The 17,909-nt window shown below is 35.1% G+C and overlaps 1 protein-coding gene across 1 annotated transcript; it reads left to right on the top strand.

The window, feature by feature from the left end:
• Positions 1 to 5,761: 5,761 nt before the first annotated feature.
• LOC145107903 (uncharacterized) lies at positions 5,762 to 13,157 on the top strand. Its single transcript, XM_079044861.1, has 8 exons — positions 5,762 to 5,920; positions 6,029 to 6,089; positions 7,600 to 10,147; positions 11,315 to 11,406; positions 11,499 to 11,740; positions 11,825 to 12,154; positions 12,239 to 12,339; positions 12,574 to 13,157. Exons 3-7 carry the CDS (start codon positions 8,604 to 8,606, stop codon positions 12,293 to 12,295), a joined length of 2,265 nt encoding a protein of 754 aa, XP_078900987.1. The 5' UTR covers positions 5,762 to 5,920; positions 6,029 to 6,089; positions 7,600 to 8,603; the 3' UTR covers positions 12,296 to 12,339; positions 12,574 to 13,157.
• Positions 13,158 to 17,909: the final 4,752 nt, after the last annotated feature.

A 17,909-nucleotide genomic window follows, 5' to 3' on the forward strand; every position in this document is an offset into this window, starting at 1 on the left:
AGAAAGTTGTAGATATTGTTTTTACCTACGCGTGGAAAAAAAGAACGTCGAAAACAAAGCTCGTATGCGAAAGTTATGAATTTTTGAAAATCGGCTGATTTCCACCCTGTGTGCGATGCCACGTGTCAGCACCAGGATGTGCCTGGCTGTAGCCAGCCTGGCTCACGACGTGAATATCAAAAATTCACGACGTGAACCTTCCTCCAGCCCCTATAAATAAGAGGTGAAGCCCTCTTCATTCCTCACACCTTCCTACTTCTTCCTCTCTCACTAGAACCTCTCTCTAGCCCCCGAAACCCCCCGAAAAGCCTAGGGAACCTCCCTAGCACGGGGCGGAAGCCCCGGAGCTCCCGACGGCTCCGAGAAGAAGAGCTTTCGGCTCGGTAACGCTGCTCCACCGAATCCCGGTTTTGAGAAAAAACCCGCTGTAAGTGAGCTATGCCTACCCTATCTTTAGTATAGCTTATGTTTTAATATAGTAACATTATTAGGACCTTAAAATAATTATTTGGGCTATTATTATGAGTTATATAAGAGTATTGCTTAACTCTTATATAATAGTAATAATAGCTAGACTATTAATTAGTCGCGGTTAACGTTAGACTAAACTCTAGTGGTAATGATACTAGGTTTTGTCCGAGGGAAATTGTTTTAAGAGTAACGAAGTGCTGTCCGAGTACCGAGTCACCACCTTTCCAGGTGAGTGCATAGTTACTTTCATCTTACACATAGATATGAAGTATTTTATATAAATTATGTGCTATGTGTGCATACTATCTGAATACTTGTTGTCTATGCTGGAAGAATGATTTTATACATGTTTTAAAATGATTTAAACTGTATATGTATTTTATATCTACAAATATGTTGGATATGACATGGGTAGATGAATAATGAGAGATAAAAGATGATGTGAGTAAACTTTGGCAGCTATAGACTTAGTGCCTAATAAATAACATCGGCAACTATGGACTTAGTGCCTATTGGACAAACACTGGTAGCTATGGACTTAGTACCTATTAGGTAAACACGGGTGGCTATAGACTTAGTACCTGTTAGGTGTTGGTAGCTATGGACTTAGTACCTGGTAGCTATGGACTTAGTGTCTGTTAGATAAACATTGGTAGCTATGGACTTAGTACCTACACTGGTAGCTATGGATTTAGTACCTGATGAATGAACTTTAGCAGCTATGGATTTAGTGCATTGGCAGCTATGGAATTAGTGCGTGTCTTATAAACCCTGGAAGTAAGGGACTTCGAAATGAACGAATGCAGGATAGATGACTCTTAGGGTAGACCCTTAAGAGTAACGAAGATAATGGGGATGGGTAATTGAGTTGATTGTTTGATGTTTAACATAATAATTATATTATTGTGGGTTGAAAACCCTATGTACTCACCAGGTTTCCCAACCTGACCCACTCAAGCTTATTTGTATCACATGTGTCGATATGAAGTTACTTTACACTGAGGGATTTAAAAGAGATGTAGATCACTAGTGTAAATGAATGTAAGTTCTGTTTATGCTTATGTTTCTGTATTGACGATGACATCCCAAATGTTTTAAAATGGAGAAAAATACATTTCATCGGAAATGCTTTGATAACGTATTTATCATGTTTTTCTGGGAACAAATTCCGCAACATTTTTATTAAAAGTGGTACTCTGATTTTTATAAAGCATAAACAAAATCGGTCTTTTCTGGCCGTGAAAATGGGGATGTCACACAAATCACCAAAACACCTTGGAAACTATAGAGAATAGAATGCACTTCTAGAAATCGGCCCACCCTTTGTACTCACACACTAGTGCCATTCCATGTGCCAAAGACCTCTTTATATAGTATGGAGGATTAGGGTTACATCCATGTAAACCCTAATACCCATGACCTTTCATTTCCATAGGATTCATGGGTTAAAAACTCCATGGACTATCCATGCAAGTTTAGCCCAACCTAAATGAACTTGGCCCATTCTACATATATATATATATATATATATATATATATATATATATATATATATATATATATAAGAGTCCATATTTAATTAGTCTCCTTTTGATCACTAAATTAATTCTAAATTAATTCTTGATCAATACTAATTAAATAATATGATTTCATATTAATATATTATAACTTATAATATATTAATAAACCATAGACATACTATTCTCAAAAGACTATCCATACAAATTGTTTCGGTGAAGTGCAACCCAAATGGACCATGCTACTCTCGAGTCGAGTACATACCCATAATAGTTATGGGCTTAGACATCTAATCCAACAGTCTCCCACTTGGATAAGTCTAAAACTATTATTCAAGTATGACTCCAAGATCCCGACTAGCAATCTTAGCTCTTAAAGCCGCTGCCGAACTCTGACCTAGTCAAATGATGTGTCCATTAGATAAGGGATCATATATTCCTCCATTCTAGATATCATATGGATAGAGACGTGGATTATAATCATTCTCTCTGTCCATTTGTTGTTTCCCGATTTCCGATTTATGACGACTGGCTAATTGAACAAATCAAATTAGTCCAGGCTTGGCCAAGCACTTAGGGTGTCATCACTAAATCATCGAGGGGCCCACAGATATTACTTTTATCCCCCCAAGGGTAAAAGGAATGGATAAACTTCCACCCAAATGTTCGCTTGTACTTACACATGAAATTACACACAACGATATGTTTTATAACAACCAAGTTACTGGTTGCGTTTATATATGTCAATATGCAACTGACGCGCAACTACAACTCACATGTCTCCGTTTGAAGAATCTAAGATATTATTGTCCCATGATCACTCGTGATAAAATCCATGAAGTGATTCAAATGAGCGTGGGTTTAATCCAATACTCGAATCTCATTCCAGGAGCACTCATGAATGTTGCAGCAACTTTTGCTATGTCTAAACACTTTAGACATCTACAAGCCCAATTCATGACAGTCTTGATTCATACCTATTTCAAAGTATGATTGACTGTGGAGAGTTTGAATAACCTAGTTATTCGGGAAGTCAAAACATGCAAAGTGAAACACAAGAATAATCGAATCCAATATGGTCTCAGTACTTATGAATATAAATAAAACACCTTTTATTTATCACCATACTTATTACACATTATTCATTGCATAATGTTTCGATTTATCAACTTAACACTTGAATTAAAAACAATAGCTGTCCCATGCTCCAAGCATGCACACTATGTTTTCTAAACAATACTATGCCATACACCAAGTATGCACACTATGTTTGTCTATGATCCTTACTTTGTGAAATAGATGAATTGAACATGATTCCAATGATGCTCATTTCATAATCCCAAATCCTTATCGTTAATGTAAGAATTCCAAATTCATGCCATTTACCGAAATCTGTTAGATTCTAAACTTATATGCATTGATCCTCTTGTAATGACTATGCACAAAGTCACAAAGACTTGTCAACAGACATTACAGAGTATTCCAATGGAGATCAATTCCATAGAAACGAAGTCTCAAATTCAAAGTACATTCCTTTTAACATCCTTCTTGCATTAAGTTTTCTAATCTTACACAGATTTAATGAATAACTTCCACCTATGAAACATTTCCATATTCCCATTCTGACCATCACTTCTGAATAAGAGTTGCCTCCTTTCAGAATATGTCAATATGGTCCTTTCTAAAAATTTACACCATACTTCCAACTGTCCACGAGCAACCAATCTTTGGTAAAACCTCAGATTGTCCTAAACAATTGCTTAATCATTTTAGTCATATCCAATTCTAGACATTTTCCCCTCTTAATGCCCTAGGCATTTGGAAAATTTAGAAAGGATAAATATTATAGCACATGTAATCGATCCTATACCCGAAGCATATGGGACACGATTCATGATGTCTCACATAAAGACATGATCCTAGACCAGTCTTTTGCTACAATATTTTGTATTTGCCATGTTTTCATAATTCGACTATGAAGAGGGATGCCGTAATCATAATCGAATTTTGAGAACGCAATATATATATATAATTTCCTTATGTTAAACCATTCCAACATAAAATTCATATATATATATATATATATATATATATATATATATATCATTAACTAAAGATGATTAAAATCTCAATCTAAGCTTTTAGAATTGAAATGATGTATAATTTCCTCTCCCTTAATTATAGCAAAACAACTTTTCCCAATTGAAACTTTTGTTTTCTATAATTAACATTGCTAACTTGCAACACTTATCATAATTGATTATGCTCCCACTAGCATAATAATTACTAGCATAACCATTATGCTCCCACTAGCTTTGACATGTACTTAGAAATCAGCTGGACTTCTAAAATCAATACTTTATTGATTTTCTTACCAAAGTTCATATTTCTGATACGAGTTGCTTTGATAAGACTTTATCAAGGCTTCTCAAAATCATACACCTTTCCTTAGATAGCTCACATGTGTGTCTAAACAATTTTTAGAACTATGAAAAGGGATGCCGTAATCATAGTCTCAATTGTTTAGACCTTTGCCATTTCTCACAAGTCCATGTTAGTGTGCCGGTTAACCACACACGCTCCAGTAACGACTTTGAGAATGCAAATATCAAAATTGCTATCTATTTAAAATCTACTTAGTGAAAGCGTTTCCTCACCATCATTTACATGAATCGGAGAGAAACCTTATGACACTTAGATTTTTATGGTGTATGTGTTCCTATCCATGTGAATTTGTTAAGACCATAATCACAAGACAAGGTTAGTGACAAATTCAAACTCATATGGATGGAACTTGTGCAATCTTAACTTCTTGCCACTTGGCAGCACAAGGCCTACCATTGCTTCCAGGTTGTTATGCAAACAATTGAGAACTCTCAGAACTCACATGCATAGTCAACTTTAACTGGAATGGGCACAGAAACAAGAATTATGTCAGCACGATAGGTTATAAACCTTAAGTCGTGTGCTAGTGATAAACTACAGGTTTTATTCTTGATTAGATCTTGAAACTCTTTCATGATCTTTTAAGACTCCCACTGTCCTCTTGACATATAAGACTCTCATGCCAAGAACCATTCCTTGACAAACAAATATTCAAGAGATAGTGCAGATTCTTATCAAGACAAACACTTCATACAGTTGGCCTTAGTTGGTCTTTGTTTTATCCAAAACAATACAACTTACCAATTTCAAAAGTAGAAAACATTTTACTCTACATTTGACAAATGTTATAAACCTTCTTTAAGATATGTCACTCAGAGTTACAATCTTGGAGTATCACTCTAAGAATTGTTTTGGAACGAAGTATGACTCATCTTCTTGATTTAACCATTTCAACAATTCATGACTCCTCTTCTTAGCCATAAGAATGCACTAAGATTTCCTTAGAGGATCAATTGTGATATGGTTTCATAATCATTAAGATGATCATAAAACATGATACACTACAAGAATATGAGTCTACAACGACAAAAGCTATAGGGACAACAAATGTCGTTGCCATAGAGGATCATATAGGGACGACAAGTCATCACTATATAGTTGACTAATTTAGTTTGACTTCCGAACCTAAAGGGACGATAAATCGTTTCTACAAAACTGAGCGGGAAGAAAAATAAATGGCGGGCATCCGAAAAAGCTGTAGGGACGACATATCGTCCCAAACTTAAATTAATTTATATATATATATATATATATATATATATATATATATATATATATATATATATATATATATATATATATATATAAAAGAAAAACTGGAACGACGCCATTTTAATGGGCAGGTATAGGAAGGACTTGTCGTCCCTATAGGGTTTCGCCGGATTGAAAACCCTTTTCCCAATCAGTCACTCGCAGTCTCGCACCCACAGCAGATACCGCTCCTGTTGTGAGCTGAGGCGAAATCGCCGTTTCCTGTAAGCCGATAGGTAAGATTCGATCGTCAATTGGCCACCGTTTCCCTCGTCTACTCCTTCAGCCTTTCACTATGATGTTTTCCCTCCGGCTCAGGATTCATTCTGTTTTCTGAATTGCAGGTGGTCTCATTCCGGCGGTCTCCCTTCTTTCTGAAGTCGGTTTTCTACTTCCTCCCAACAGGTATGAACGGTGTATGTTTTAGAATACAAGAACATCTCCTTTTCTCCTTATTCATGTATATGTTTTCTGGGTTATTTCCAACAATTATTCGTGTATATGTTTTCTGGGGGAGTTGGACAAAAGGATGTAAAATGCTAGTATTATATTTTCTATTATTCTAACTTCTAAGTCTGTTGGCAAGGACGTAGCAGCCCTAGTGCCCCACCCCTTTGTTTGTTCCCAAATCTTTTGTATAATGCTAGTATTATATTGTTTAATTTAGCTTGTTTAGATCGTGACAGCAGCCCACCTATTTGTCTGTTTTGTTGAAATAATGAAAAGAGATAGTAACAACCAGTTTCCCTTTTAATATACTTCACAGATTAGCACAGATCATGAGAAGGAAGGTCTGGTAATTGCTAGATGTTTCTGACTTGATACTCAGCCTTTATATATTGCTTATCAATCTCAGTCTTGGTCCAAATTCAGCCTAGTGGTTGTTTTTATGTCAATATTATATCGGACTTAAGTTGTATTAACAAATTCAACCTCGAAAAAACACATCCATCAGGAACATTATCCATCTTTTTTTAATATGAATATTTCACATTTGGTGGCTATAAACAACAATCACATACAAGTAAAAGATAATGTGTGTTGGTAAAAGATAATGTGTGTTGGATGACCAAAAATTAACACAAACATCTTCAACATTTCATACTACATTTGAGTTCAGTTATTCACTAAGACACACATTTAAACAAATAGCTTTGTTTGATAATAAAAGGACAAAAATGCCCCTTCCCAGATTTCCCCTGTTCAAAATTACAGTTTTACTTTAACTAATTATGCTTTGTATGACACAAATGTATGTTTTATAAAAAAAATAAAATACAATGGCTATTATAGAAAAAGAAAATTTTAATTGTTAAACCAAAAATAAAACAAAGTTTTTGTGGTTAATTGAAAAAAAAAACATTTCGGTATACCCCTACAGGGAAAAAAAATTAGTTTCTTTGTTTCTTTTAGTTTGATTTATTTTTGCTTAGCAACCAATTCAAAGATTACTTTAAGACCCAAACAATTCAAACATATCAGTCAGCAGCATACTAATAAAGAAAGTATTTCTTTTTGATGTAACGCAAAAAACAATGACTTAATAGAGAAACTCAAAAAAAAAAGTATCACATTAAATCACTTAATGGGGAAAAATAGGGTTGAAATCCAAAAAACAAATTTTACAAAATTGATACCAGTGCCATTTTAACAAAATAAAATAGCATATTGACCAAAGTTTTCAAATAACTCAAACGTATCTTTGCTTTATATATGGACTAAAATTTAGCAAACAATAATAACATTATATATACGTGTGTTTTCATTCAAGAATATGCATTTGCATTATATATTGCTTAGGTGGCATTATAATAAATTGACAAGTGGAATATTAGATAAATAAAAAAATCAAGAAAATGCTATAATAGATAAATGCTATAATAGGCATACATTCTAATTTCTAATAATGAAACAGTTATGACTATTGATAAGAGTTGGATTACGTTGCAAAATCGAAGGTGCCCAGAGTTCATAAAAGGGCTTAACAACTTCATAGAGATCGCAAAGAACCATGTCGATGATGAAGGCAAAACATGTTGCCCGTGTATAGATCGTGTGAATATGTTTCGGCATATTGTGACTACGGTTTATGCCCACATACATGACCGTGGGTTTGAAGAATCATATCTTATATGGATTCATCATGGTGAGGAATATCCTCCTTCAGATTTAGACAACCTTTGGGCTTTAAAATACCGTAGTACTAGAGTTGTGGCAGAGGAAATTCCACATGAAGAGATGTTTAATGTAATAGATGATGTTATGGCAGAGGAAGATCCACATACAGAAAATATAAGCCAAGAAGCAACTGCTTTAGACCCAGAGTTTGATGCATTGTTTGAAGAAGCCAATACCGAGTTATACCTTGGTTGCAGTTGGATGTCTTCCTTAAACTTCCTAGCAAAACTGATGCACATTAAAGTCATCAACAGGTGGACAGACAATTCATTTGACCAACTTTTAGAGTTTTTAAGAGTTGCATTCCCGAAAGAAAATAAGATTCAAACTTCACACTATGAAGCTAAAAAGAAGTTGAGAAAGATTGGGTTGGGATATCAATCTATCCATGCTTGCGTTAATGATTGTGCTCTGTTTTGGAAAGAGAACGAGTCAATGCAAAATTGTCCTGTTTGTAAGGAGAGTAGGTGGGTTGACAAAAACACAAAGGGGAAGAAAGTGCCACAAAAAGTGTTACGTTATTTTCCTTTGACTGCCAGGCTTCGTTGAAGGTATAGTTCAAGATTCACAGCAAAAGATATGATTTGGCATAACACTGGTCGTTCAAATGATGGTAAGATGTATCATCCGGTTGATGGGAAAGCATGAAAGAAATTTGATAAGCGATATCCCGAGTTTGCTAAAGAACCTAGGAACGTCCGCCTGCGTTTGGCTGCCGATGGCTTTAATCCATTCAGCAACATGAATCAGCCTTATAGTATGTGGCCGATAGTATTGACAACATACAATACACCACCATGGTTGTGTATGAAAGAATCTTCTTTCATGTTGACTTTGCTAATTCTTGGCCCTAAAGCACCTGCGAAGGACATTGATGTTTTCTTGAGGCCTTTGGTGGACGAGTTGAAAATGTTATGGAGGGATGGAGTCCAAATGAGAGATGCATCAACCAATACTGTTTTCACAATGCATGCAACACTATTATGGACTATCAATGATTACCCTGCTCGTAGCAGTTTGTCTAGATGGAGTGGTCAAGGTTATAAAGCTTGTGCTACTTGTAACAAAGACACACCCTCGTGTTCTATAACCAGCAAGATAGCTTATGTTGGTCATAGACGATTCTTGCATAACAAACATAAATGGAGGGATAGTTTGTTGTTTAATGGCAAGAAAGAGTCAAGAAGGCCTCCTAGACGATTGAGTAATGCTTTAATAATAAAGCAACTAGACCGTCTCCCCGCTCGTATTCCTGGAAAACACCCTAGCTATGGTGGTGGTGTGAAAAGAAGGCGAACCGAGTCAGAGTTAAATTGGACCAAAAAGAGTATCTTCTTCGAGCTTGATTATTGGTGTTCACTCGATCTAAAACACAATATAGATGTTATGCATGTGGTGAAAAATGTTGGTGAGAGCTTGTTAGGTACTTCGTTAAAGAATGAAAAGTCAAAAGATACGCACAAAGCAAGAGAAGATTTGGAAAAATGGGGCACTCGAGAGAATCTATGGCTGCAAAAGAGAAACAACAAAAATTATCCACCACATCTAGATTACTCTTTCAAACCAGTCGATCGAGAACGTTTTTGTCAGTTCATTAAAGGTGTAAGACTACCCGACGGTTTTGGATCAAACTTCAAGAATAAGGTACATTCTAATGATTTAAATATAACTGGGTTAAAGTCTCATGATTATCACATCCTCATGCAACGATTGCTACCAATAGGGGTCCGAGGTTGTCTGCCTGCTAACGTGTCAAAAAAAATCATTGACCTTTGCACATTCTTTAAAAAAATTTATGCACGATCGTTAGATGTGAAAGACATGTATAAAGCACATAGTGAAGTGATAAAGATATTATGCAATCTGGAGTTGATATATCAACCAGCATTTTTCGACATAATGGTTCATCTTGTTCTACATTTACCAGAAGAAGCTATTCTTGGAGGGCATGTATATATGAGATGGATGTATCCTTTTGAAAGATACATGAAAAAGCTGAAATCTTATGTCAGAAACAAAGCCAAACCCGAAGGTTCAATAGCGGAAGGTTATATTGCAGATGAAGCATTGACATTCTGTTCCATGTATCTTGATGGTATACAAACGAAGTTCAATCGTCTCGATAGAAATACAGATGACGGCCTTCCAAAGATGCAATTTTCTGTGTTTTCATCACAGTGTCGACCAATTTCCAAGATGAAAATCATTGCTCTTTGTGAAGAGGCCAGCAAATCATTACAATGGTTTGTACTCAACAACTGTGATGAACTTAAATGCTACATATCGTAAGTAATTATTTATTTATACTTTATACTTAGGTATTGTGAGAAACTAATATGAACCATTTCTCCCACCTACAACGAATTTGAATCTAAATATCCCGAAAAAGATGTAAAAACGAAATTTCCCTCATGGTTTAGTCATAAGGTAAAAACATTGTATACATATATTACACATAAATCTAAAATATATTATCATTTAAAGTGTCAATCTTATATTTTTCTCCAGGTTTATTGTCTACAAAAAAAATTGTCCCCAGACTGTACCAACGAATTAAAAGCTTTGGCACATGGTCCGTTGAATGCATATTCTTACACCGGTTGCATAGTCAATGGTGTTAGATATGTGGTACATAGTCGTGATCTCCGACGTACTACTCAGAATAGTGGTATTGTTTCATTTGGAGAAGATGGTACACCATTTTATGGTCAACTGGAGGATATCATACAATTGAACTATTTAAGTGATTATTCAGTTGTTCTGTTTCGTGGTAAATGGTTCAACACAATGGGGAGGGGAGGATTAGTTAATGAAAATGGTATCATCTCTATCGACATCAGTCGTGAATGGTATGTTGGTAATTCATGGTATGATGGCCAACAATACATTTTAGCCACACAAGCAAAACAAGTGTTTTATCTTAAAGATCCTTCACGAAACGCCAATAGTTGGAGGGTTGTAGAAGACGTTCACCATAGAAAATTGTGGGATCATCCAAGTATGGATGTAGATGTCTTGCATGACAATCAATCATCTGATTATAACTTGGATGTTGACATAGGTGATGTTGGTGACTCAAGTGTGGTTATTGAGAGATGTGATGCCCCTATTGTGGACGATCAAACCTTTCATTGTAACTTGGTTGCCGATTTAGGCTATTTGCCTATGCAAACAACTTTAGGTGAAGTTGGTGAATTAAGTGATGCTCCTATCATGGAGGATGAGAATTTCATTGATGATGATGAAGAACACAGTGATTGCTACCCTTCAGAAGATGAAATTGTTGATGACAATAATGATTATGATGATGAGTCTATGGATGCATATTATTCTAGTGGTGATTATGATTAAATGTATTATAATGTTTTTGTCTTTAATAGATTGTTGTTACATGTTACAAATTCTTATTTATAATGTTTTGTTTAAATTATGTTTATTATTTATTTCAACAGAATGTCAGTACATGTTGCTAGAGGACACGGTGGAGACGGTGGGGGTGAACCTCCAAGACAGCCGCATACGATCCCCAGAGCTTGTGAGTCATGTAAGTAACTTGTTCTAATTAAATATGTCTTATGTCTTTATATTCAATAACTTTTTAACTTACTAACTTTTTAATTACGTGTATAAATGTAGCAAAACCAAAGAGAGGTTTTGGAAGAAATTTGAATTTGTATGAACGGTATAGACTTAACAAGAAGAAGCCACTTCCCTTGGAGTTTGACATCACGAGGAGACTATATAAGGTCGTTGGAGATAACTATCAAGTTTATATACGCTTGGTCTCGAATGAGGTTCAAAAGAATGTCCCCTTTCACTATCCGAGTTGGGATGATGTCCCTGAAGATTATAAAAGAATAGTCTATCTCACCTTGCATGTAATTATAAAATTTAATGGTTTTATTAGTATTACAATTTTATATTTTTGAGATGTTTTATAACCCTTTCATTTTCTTTTGTAGAATTATTTTGACATAGATTCTTTTCGTGACACGCCTCATTGGAATGGCATTGTGCAAGGAATTGACGCGGATTTCAAAGCAAGTTACAGGTGCCGCAAGTCGAAGGTGAAAAAACATTTTATGAGAGTTGGAGGCTACAATGATGTGGAAACGCGAAGAAACACCCCCCCACCTAGAATGAATGAAAAAGCATGGAGGAAAGTTATTAAAAAGTTATTCATGAGTGAAAAGTATCAAAACTGTTTTGTAAAAAATAAAGATAACAGTGGAAAACAGGTGTATGGAAGTTCTCATGGTGCTGAATCCTATGCCCAAAAGCGACATAAGGAAGTAAGATTTTTTTTTAGTGTTATTTAAGGGTTTTGTCACCATTTTCTATGAAATATTAGTAATAGTTTTTGTGGCTTTTTGTAGAAAAAAGAAACCGGAAGGGAAAACCACATTGATGGATGGAAAAAAAAGTCACTTTAAGGAAGGGAAAGGATGGTGTCACCTCAGGCGCAACAGTAAAAGTGGTATTTACATACTTTTAGTATGATGTTATTTTGTGTAAATTATTCATATGAAATTTAGAGTAAATTGTTTATATTGTTATTTAAAATGGATTGCGTATATTACAAGTAGATTTATTCAAATTTTGGAATTGTTATTCTTATTATTTATATACTTTGAACAGGTTGGTTTTTTTCTTTTTATAGTTGTTATGCTGCCAAATTTTAGAAAAAGTAACTAATAAATGTTTATTGTAGGGTAAAATTATGGAAGAGTATAGGAAAATGTTGGAAGAGGTTGATGGTGATGATTCATTGGTTAATCAGACAGAATGCCTCAAGCGTGCACTTGGAGAAAGAAGCGGTCATACAAGAGGTGTTGGAAGAAAAGTGAAGAATGTAGCACCATATTATGGGCCAAGTACATCAACCAATACCCAAAACTTCAATGCATTTGCTCAAGAGTTGACTCAACAGATGAGTCAACAATTTACCGAACAGATGCATCAAATGTTCTTATCTCAAAATCCAAACGCCCAACCACCACAATTTCAATTTACTTTTGATCCTTCCTGACTACAAGTTCCAAACGGTCATGATGTTAATGAAGAAGATGAAGAAAGTCAAGGATATGAAAATGAAGATGATGAAATGGAAGGTGATGAAAATGAAGAATGGGAAAGAAGTTCTAGTGGATCTGATAATTAGGTTGTTTGTTTTAGTTTGGTTTGTATGAAACATCTAAAAAAAACAAATTTAGCTCTTCATTTTTGGTAAACCGAGCATGTAAGATATTTTAAAAGTTTGGATGGTATCATATTTTGGAATGATTTAGATTTTAATTAACTGTTTTTGGTTTTATTTTATATGAAAATTTTATTGTATAGAAATTTAGAAATATAACCCAGGAGGTAAAAAATGTGTAAAAACTGTGAAACAGCTATAGAGGCGACTTATCGTCGCTATAGGTGTACTTACAACAACAAGATGTCGTCGCTATAGATGAGGCTATGGCGACAATATGTCGTGGCAATATGGGTCACTATGGCGACAATTTATCGTGTCTATTGGGTGCTATATAGGAACGATTTGTCGTCGCTATAAGGGGGGATACAGCGACGAACGCTATGGCGACGACATTAGAATCTAAAGCGACGAGCCTACAACAACAAAGTCTATGGCGACGACAAGTCGTCGCTGAGGTCTATAGCGACGACTTTCCGGTCTGTAGAGACGATTTTTGTTGTCCCCATAGGTTAGAAATGTTGTAGTGATACCAAAGTAATCTCACATCTTTTCAGATTTGAGAAACTTTTATCTTTCTGCCTAATTTGATTTTTCTCATTCGTTCTGCCATACATTGAAACCTTTCCAATGCTTCAGAATTATACTTAAACTTGTAAGTATAACCATATTTACTAAATTTTAGTAAAGCATAACGAATAGTCTTATCGATCTTTGTGGTGGACTTGACCAGTGCACAATAATGTATACTCGATCCCTTAGTCCTTCACTTGACTCACATATACATGTGAACAAAGAATTAGTCTTAATTTTCCAAAGATGAAAATTCTCATTCATCATACAATACAACTTGCATGATTCCAAGTTTCGGTCTAATTGAAACTTGGGTGATGAGAATCTTTCCTTATTTGGTAAATTTAGACACTACCACAAGTGAAAGAATCAAATTCATATTTTCAATATTGCTAGAAACATAAAAACATCAATTTTTCATAAATGCCATTGCAAGGAGATATAAAATAAAACAAAATTTTTATTTATTTATTTATAAAATGCGGAAAAACTTTTCCTTACAATGTAATTATAAGTGAAAAACTATGCTATTACATATTTCCTAGCAATCTATCATAACTCTCAAGCAGTAGCTCAGAAATCCGATTTTCGAACCATGCGATTGAAATCTATCTTCGCGATCAGATTCAGCATACTCTTCTTTTAAGCTTCCTTCCCTTTGCTTGATCCTGCCAAACATCAAAATGTAACCTAGTCATATCATGTATTAAGAATCAACAATTAGAAACTTAACAGAGTTAGATAGTAGTCTTACCTGAAGCAGAACCATACATTCTGATTAAACTTCTCAGGTAGTCTGGGCAGCTTCGATTCCAATGTCCCTGTCTTTGGCAATAGAAACACACAGGCTCACATGGAGCAGTCTCAGATTTGGCCTTTCTCTTATGATCAAAACTTTTGACCATGTACAATTCCTTTCCTTTAGGAGAAGGAATCTTTTCTGGGATGTCCATGTCAACTTGGGATGTAGACCTTCCAATCAGATTTGCTTGACCATTGCGCCAAATCATTGTTGATTCGGCAACAATTAGAAAATAGGTAATATCAATTAGGGTCATGTCGTGATCTGTCACATAGTAGTCTTTAACGAACTCACTATATGACTCGGGAAGTGACTGAAGGACCCAGTTAATAGCCAACTTCCTTGGGAAGACAACACCCAACATCCTTAGCCTGTCAATATGCAGCTTCATGTCCAAGACTTGAGCACATATAGGCTTTCCATCTTTGTGTTTACTATCCAATAGAGATTGAGTGATCCTGAACTTTTTAAGTATTCGAGCTTGTGGGTTAGGGAGAATTATTGGAGGAGGTGGAGGAAGAGAAGTATGATTTCCATGATCCAATCGTGGGACATCATATTCATTAGGAAAGCTTTTTCCAAGGGATTTGGGAAGACCATAGTTGTCTGATCTAGACATCTACAATGGGAGAAATTCAAGTTAGTTGATTTAAGTCCTTAATATAACACCCCATCTGAAATATTAAGGCTAGGACCCAACACAATACTTTATAACTTGGAATAGGGATGCCGTAATCCAAGCTACAAAATATTTGTAGGTAGGCGAATGACGATTCACCAATTTCCACCATGAAAAATGAAATAGGTATTTGGTTTTAATTGAATTGAAACTCCTAGATCTTTTTTGATTCATTGAAATTTTCAATGGCATGTTTAAATCTCGATTGTTCCCTCTCAAGTTTGTGACTGGGATGCCGAGGATCACAAACAAGGTGTGAATAACCATGCAAATTAACTTGGTACCCTTAATTTTATCACCTAATTGATGTGCCGGTTACCCACACGTGCTCCACCGATCTATGATAAACATTAAGTCACCCTTTGCCACTCTTACTAGTCCATGTTAGTGTGCCGGTTACCCACACACGCTCCACCAACGACTTGGTAAGGTAAAAAGTGTAATTTAATGGGTTAGCACCAATTTCACATTTTCCTAAAGTAACTAAGATTGGGAATTTATAAAATTTTTATTTACTTTATATTTATTATTATACTTTTAATAAAAATTATAGTCTTTGTCCTACCCGTTCGGCTAACGACCCTCCACCAGTTAAGGAAGCGGTGGGTGAGAGTGGACACCCATTAAACTGCCATTTTATAGGCAGTAACCTTATACCCCCTTATAGACCGACTTCGTGAATGAGGCCTACTAACGGTAATATTGACTTTTACTCTTACACATATATATAAATATTAAACCTACAATATTATAATAGTATAAGGGTTGAACTTTAAACTTTTTAAAATTCTAGGGTTTAGAACGAAAGTATACATTGGGGGGGGGGGTAACTTTACAAATTCCAAAACTTGAGCGCAAGTTTTGAACAATTCAAAAAAAAAACTTTTGGATTTTCATAACTTATGAGTTTAATTAAGGTTTTAAAAAACTTTAATGGAGAGACTCGTGAACATCCATAACTTGAGGACAAGTTATGGAGTTACTTTATATTTATCATTATACTTTTAATGAAAATTATAGTCCTTGTCCTACCCGTTCGGCTAACGACCCTCCACCAGTCAAGGAAGCGGTGGGTGAGAGTGGACACCCATTAAACTGCCATTTTATAGGCAGTAACCTTATATCCCCCTTATAGACCGATTTCGTGAATGAGGCCTACTAACGGTAAAATTGACTTTTACTCTTATACATATATATAAATATTAAACCTATAATTTTATAATAATATAAGGGTTGAACTTTAAACTTTTTAAAATTTTAGGGTTTGGAAGTAAAGTATACATGGGGGGGGGGGGGTAACTTTACAAATTCCAAAACTTGAGGGCAAGTTTTGAACAATTCAAAAAACTTTTGTATTTTCATAACTTATGAGTTTAATTAAGGTTTTAAAAAACTTTAATGGATAGACTCTTGAACATCCATAACTTGAGGACAAGTTATGGAGTCCATAAAACTATTTATGAGAAATACTCTTCAATTATGTAACCTATGAGTTTTTAATGGATCTTTAAAAGAAAATGAATTTTGGTAATCCATAACTTGAGGACAAATTATGGACTCCATTAAAAACATTTAGATCAAGAATTAACTAACAAACAATTTGCAAATAATTCATATGATCTACTAAAACTCATAAGTGTATGAACAATCATATCAAAAATTTCAAGAATCATATAAACATATTTAAAACTTGAAAATTTGATAATAACCATTGAAAATGGATTAGCATAATAATTCCCACACCAAAAACAGGTTTTATAAGTCCAAAACAGTTTAGGGTAATGATTCCAGTCCATTTCCAACAGCAAAACTCGAAAATCTGCACACAGGGCCTCCTACTCGTCGAGTGCAAGAACCTACTCGACGAGTAGGATGATTTTTCACTTGGACTCGTCGAGTCCCCCCATGGACTCGGCGAGTTCACTGAACAGTGAGCAGAAATTCGACTTTTTCAAGCAGTTTGCATCAAGTATAATGAAACCAAGCCTACACTCTGATACCACTGATGGGGTTTGAGCATTCTAACACTCCTATGGTGTACATGCAACCCTAGAAACCTTGGATCTATGTGTTCTCTATTATACATGCAAATATGATTTTTCCAAGGTTCTCATCCTAGCTAACATACCATGGGGAGCTTGTAATATAAAACTTAGTGGGATGACATACTTTTTTCTTGTGGTTGATTCCTTGGAGCTTCAAGAGCCTAGCACCAATAATTTGGATACCTCAAGTGGAATCACAAATCACCAAAACACCTTGGAAACTAGAGAGAATAGAATGCACTTCTAGAAATCGGCCCACCCTTTGTACTCACAAACTAGTGCCATTCCATGTGCCAAAGACCTCTTTATATAGTATGGAGGATTAAGGTTACATCCATGTAAACCCTAATACCCATGACCTTTCATTTCCATATGATCCATGGGTTAAAAACTCCATGGACTATACATGCAAGTTTAGCCCAACCTAAATGAACTTGGCCCATTCTACACACACACACACATATATATATATATATATATATATATATATATATATAAGTGTCTATATTTAATTAGTCTCCTTTTGATCACTAAATTAATTCTTGATCAATACTAATTAAATAATATGATTTCATATTAATATATTATAACTTCTAATCTATTAATAAACCATAGACATACTATTCTCAAAAGACTATCCATACAAATTGTTCCGGTGAAGTGCAACCCAAATGGACCATGCTACTCTCGGGTCGAGTACATACCAATAATAGTTATGGGCTTAGACATCTAATCCAACAATTTTCACCTT

This window comes from Lactuca virosa, chromosome 4 (genome assembly GCF_052849685.1).
Source record: "Lactuca virosa cultivar CGN04683 chromosome 4, Lactuca_virosa_CGN04683_v6, whole genome shotgun sequence".
NCBI lineage: Eukaryota > Viridiplantae > Streptophyta > Magnoliopsida > Asterales > Asteraceae > Lactuca > Lactuca virosa.

Excerpts from the sequence above, each read along its gene's own strand:
- LOC145107903 (XM_079044861.1), top strand. The coding sequence starts at position 8,604 with ATGAATCAGCCTTATAGTATGTGGCCGATAGTATTGACAACATACAAT. Across the intron at positions 10,148-11,314 it reads GAACTTAAATGCTACATATC|AATGTCAGTACATGTTGCTA; the intron begins GTAAGTAATTAT and ends TTATTTCAACAG. Across the intron at positions 11,407-11,498 it reads CCCCAGAGCTTGTGAGTCAT|CAAAACCAAAGAGAGGTTTT; the intron begins GTAAGTAACTTG and ends GTATAAATGTAG.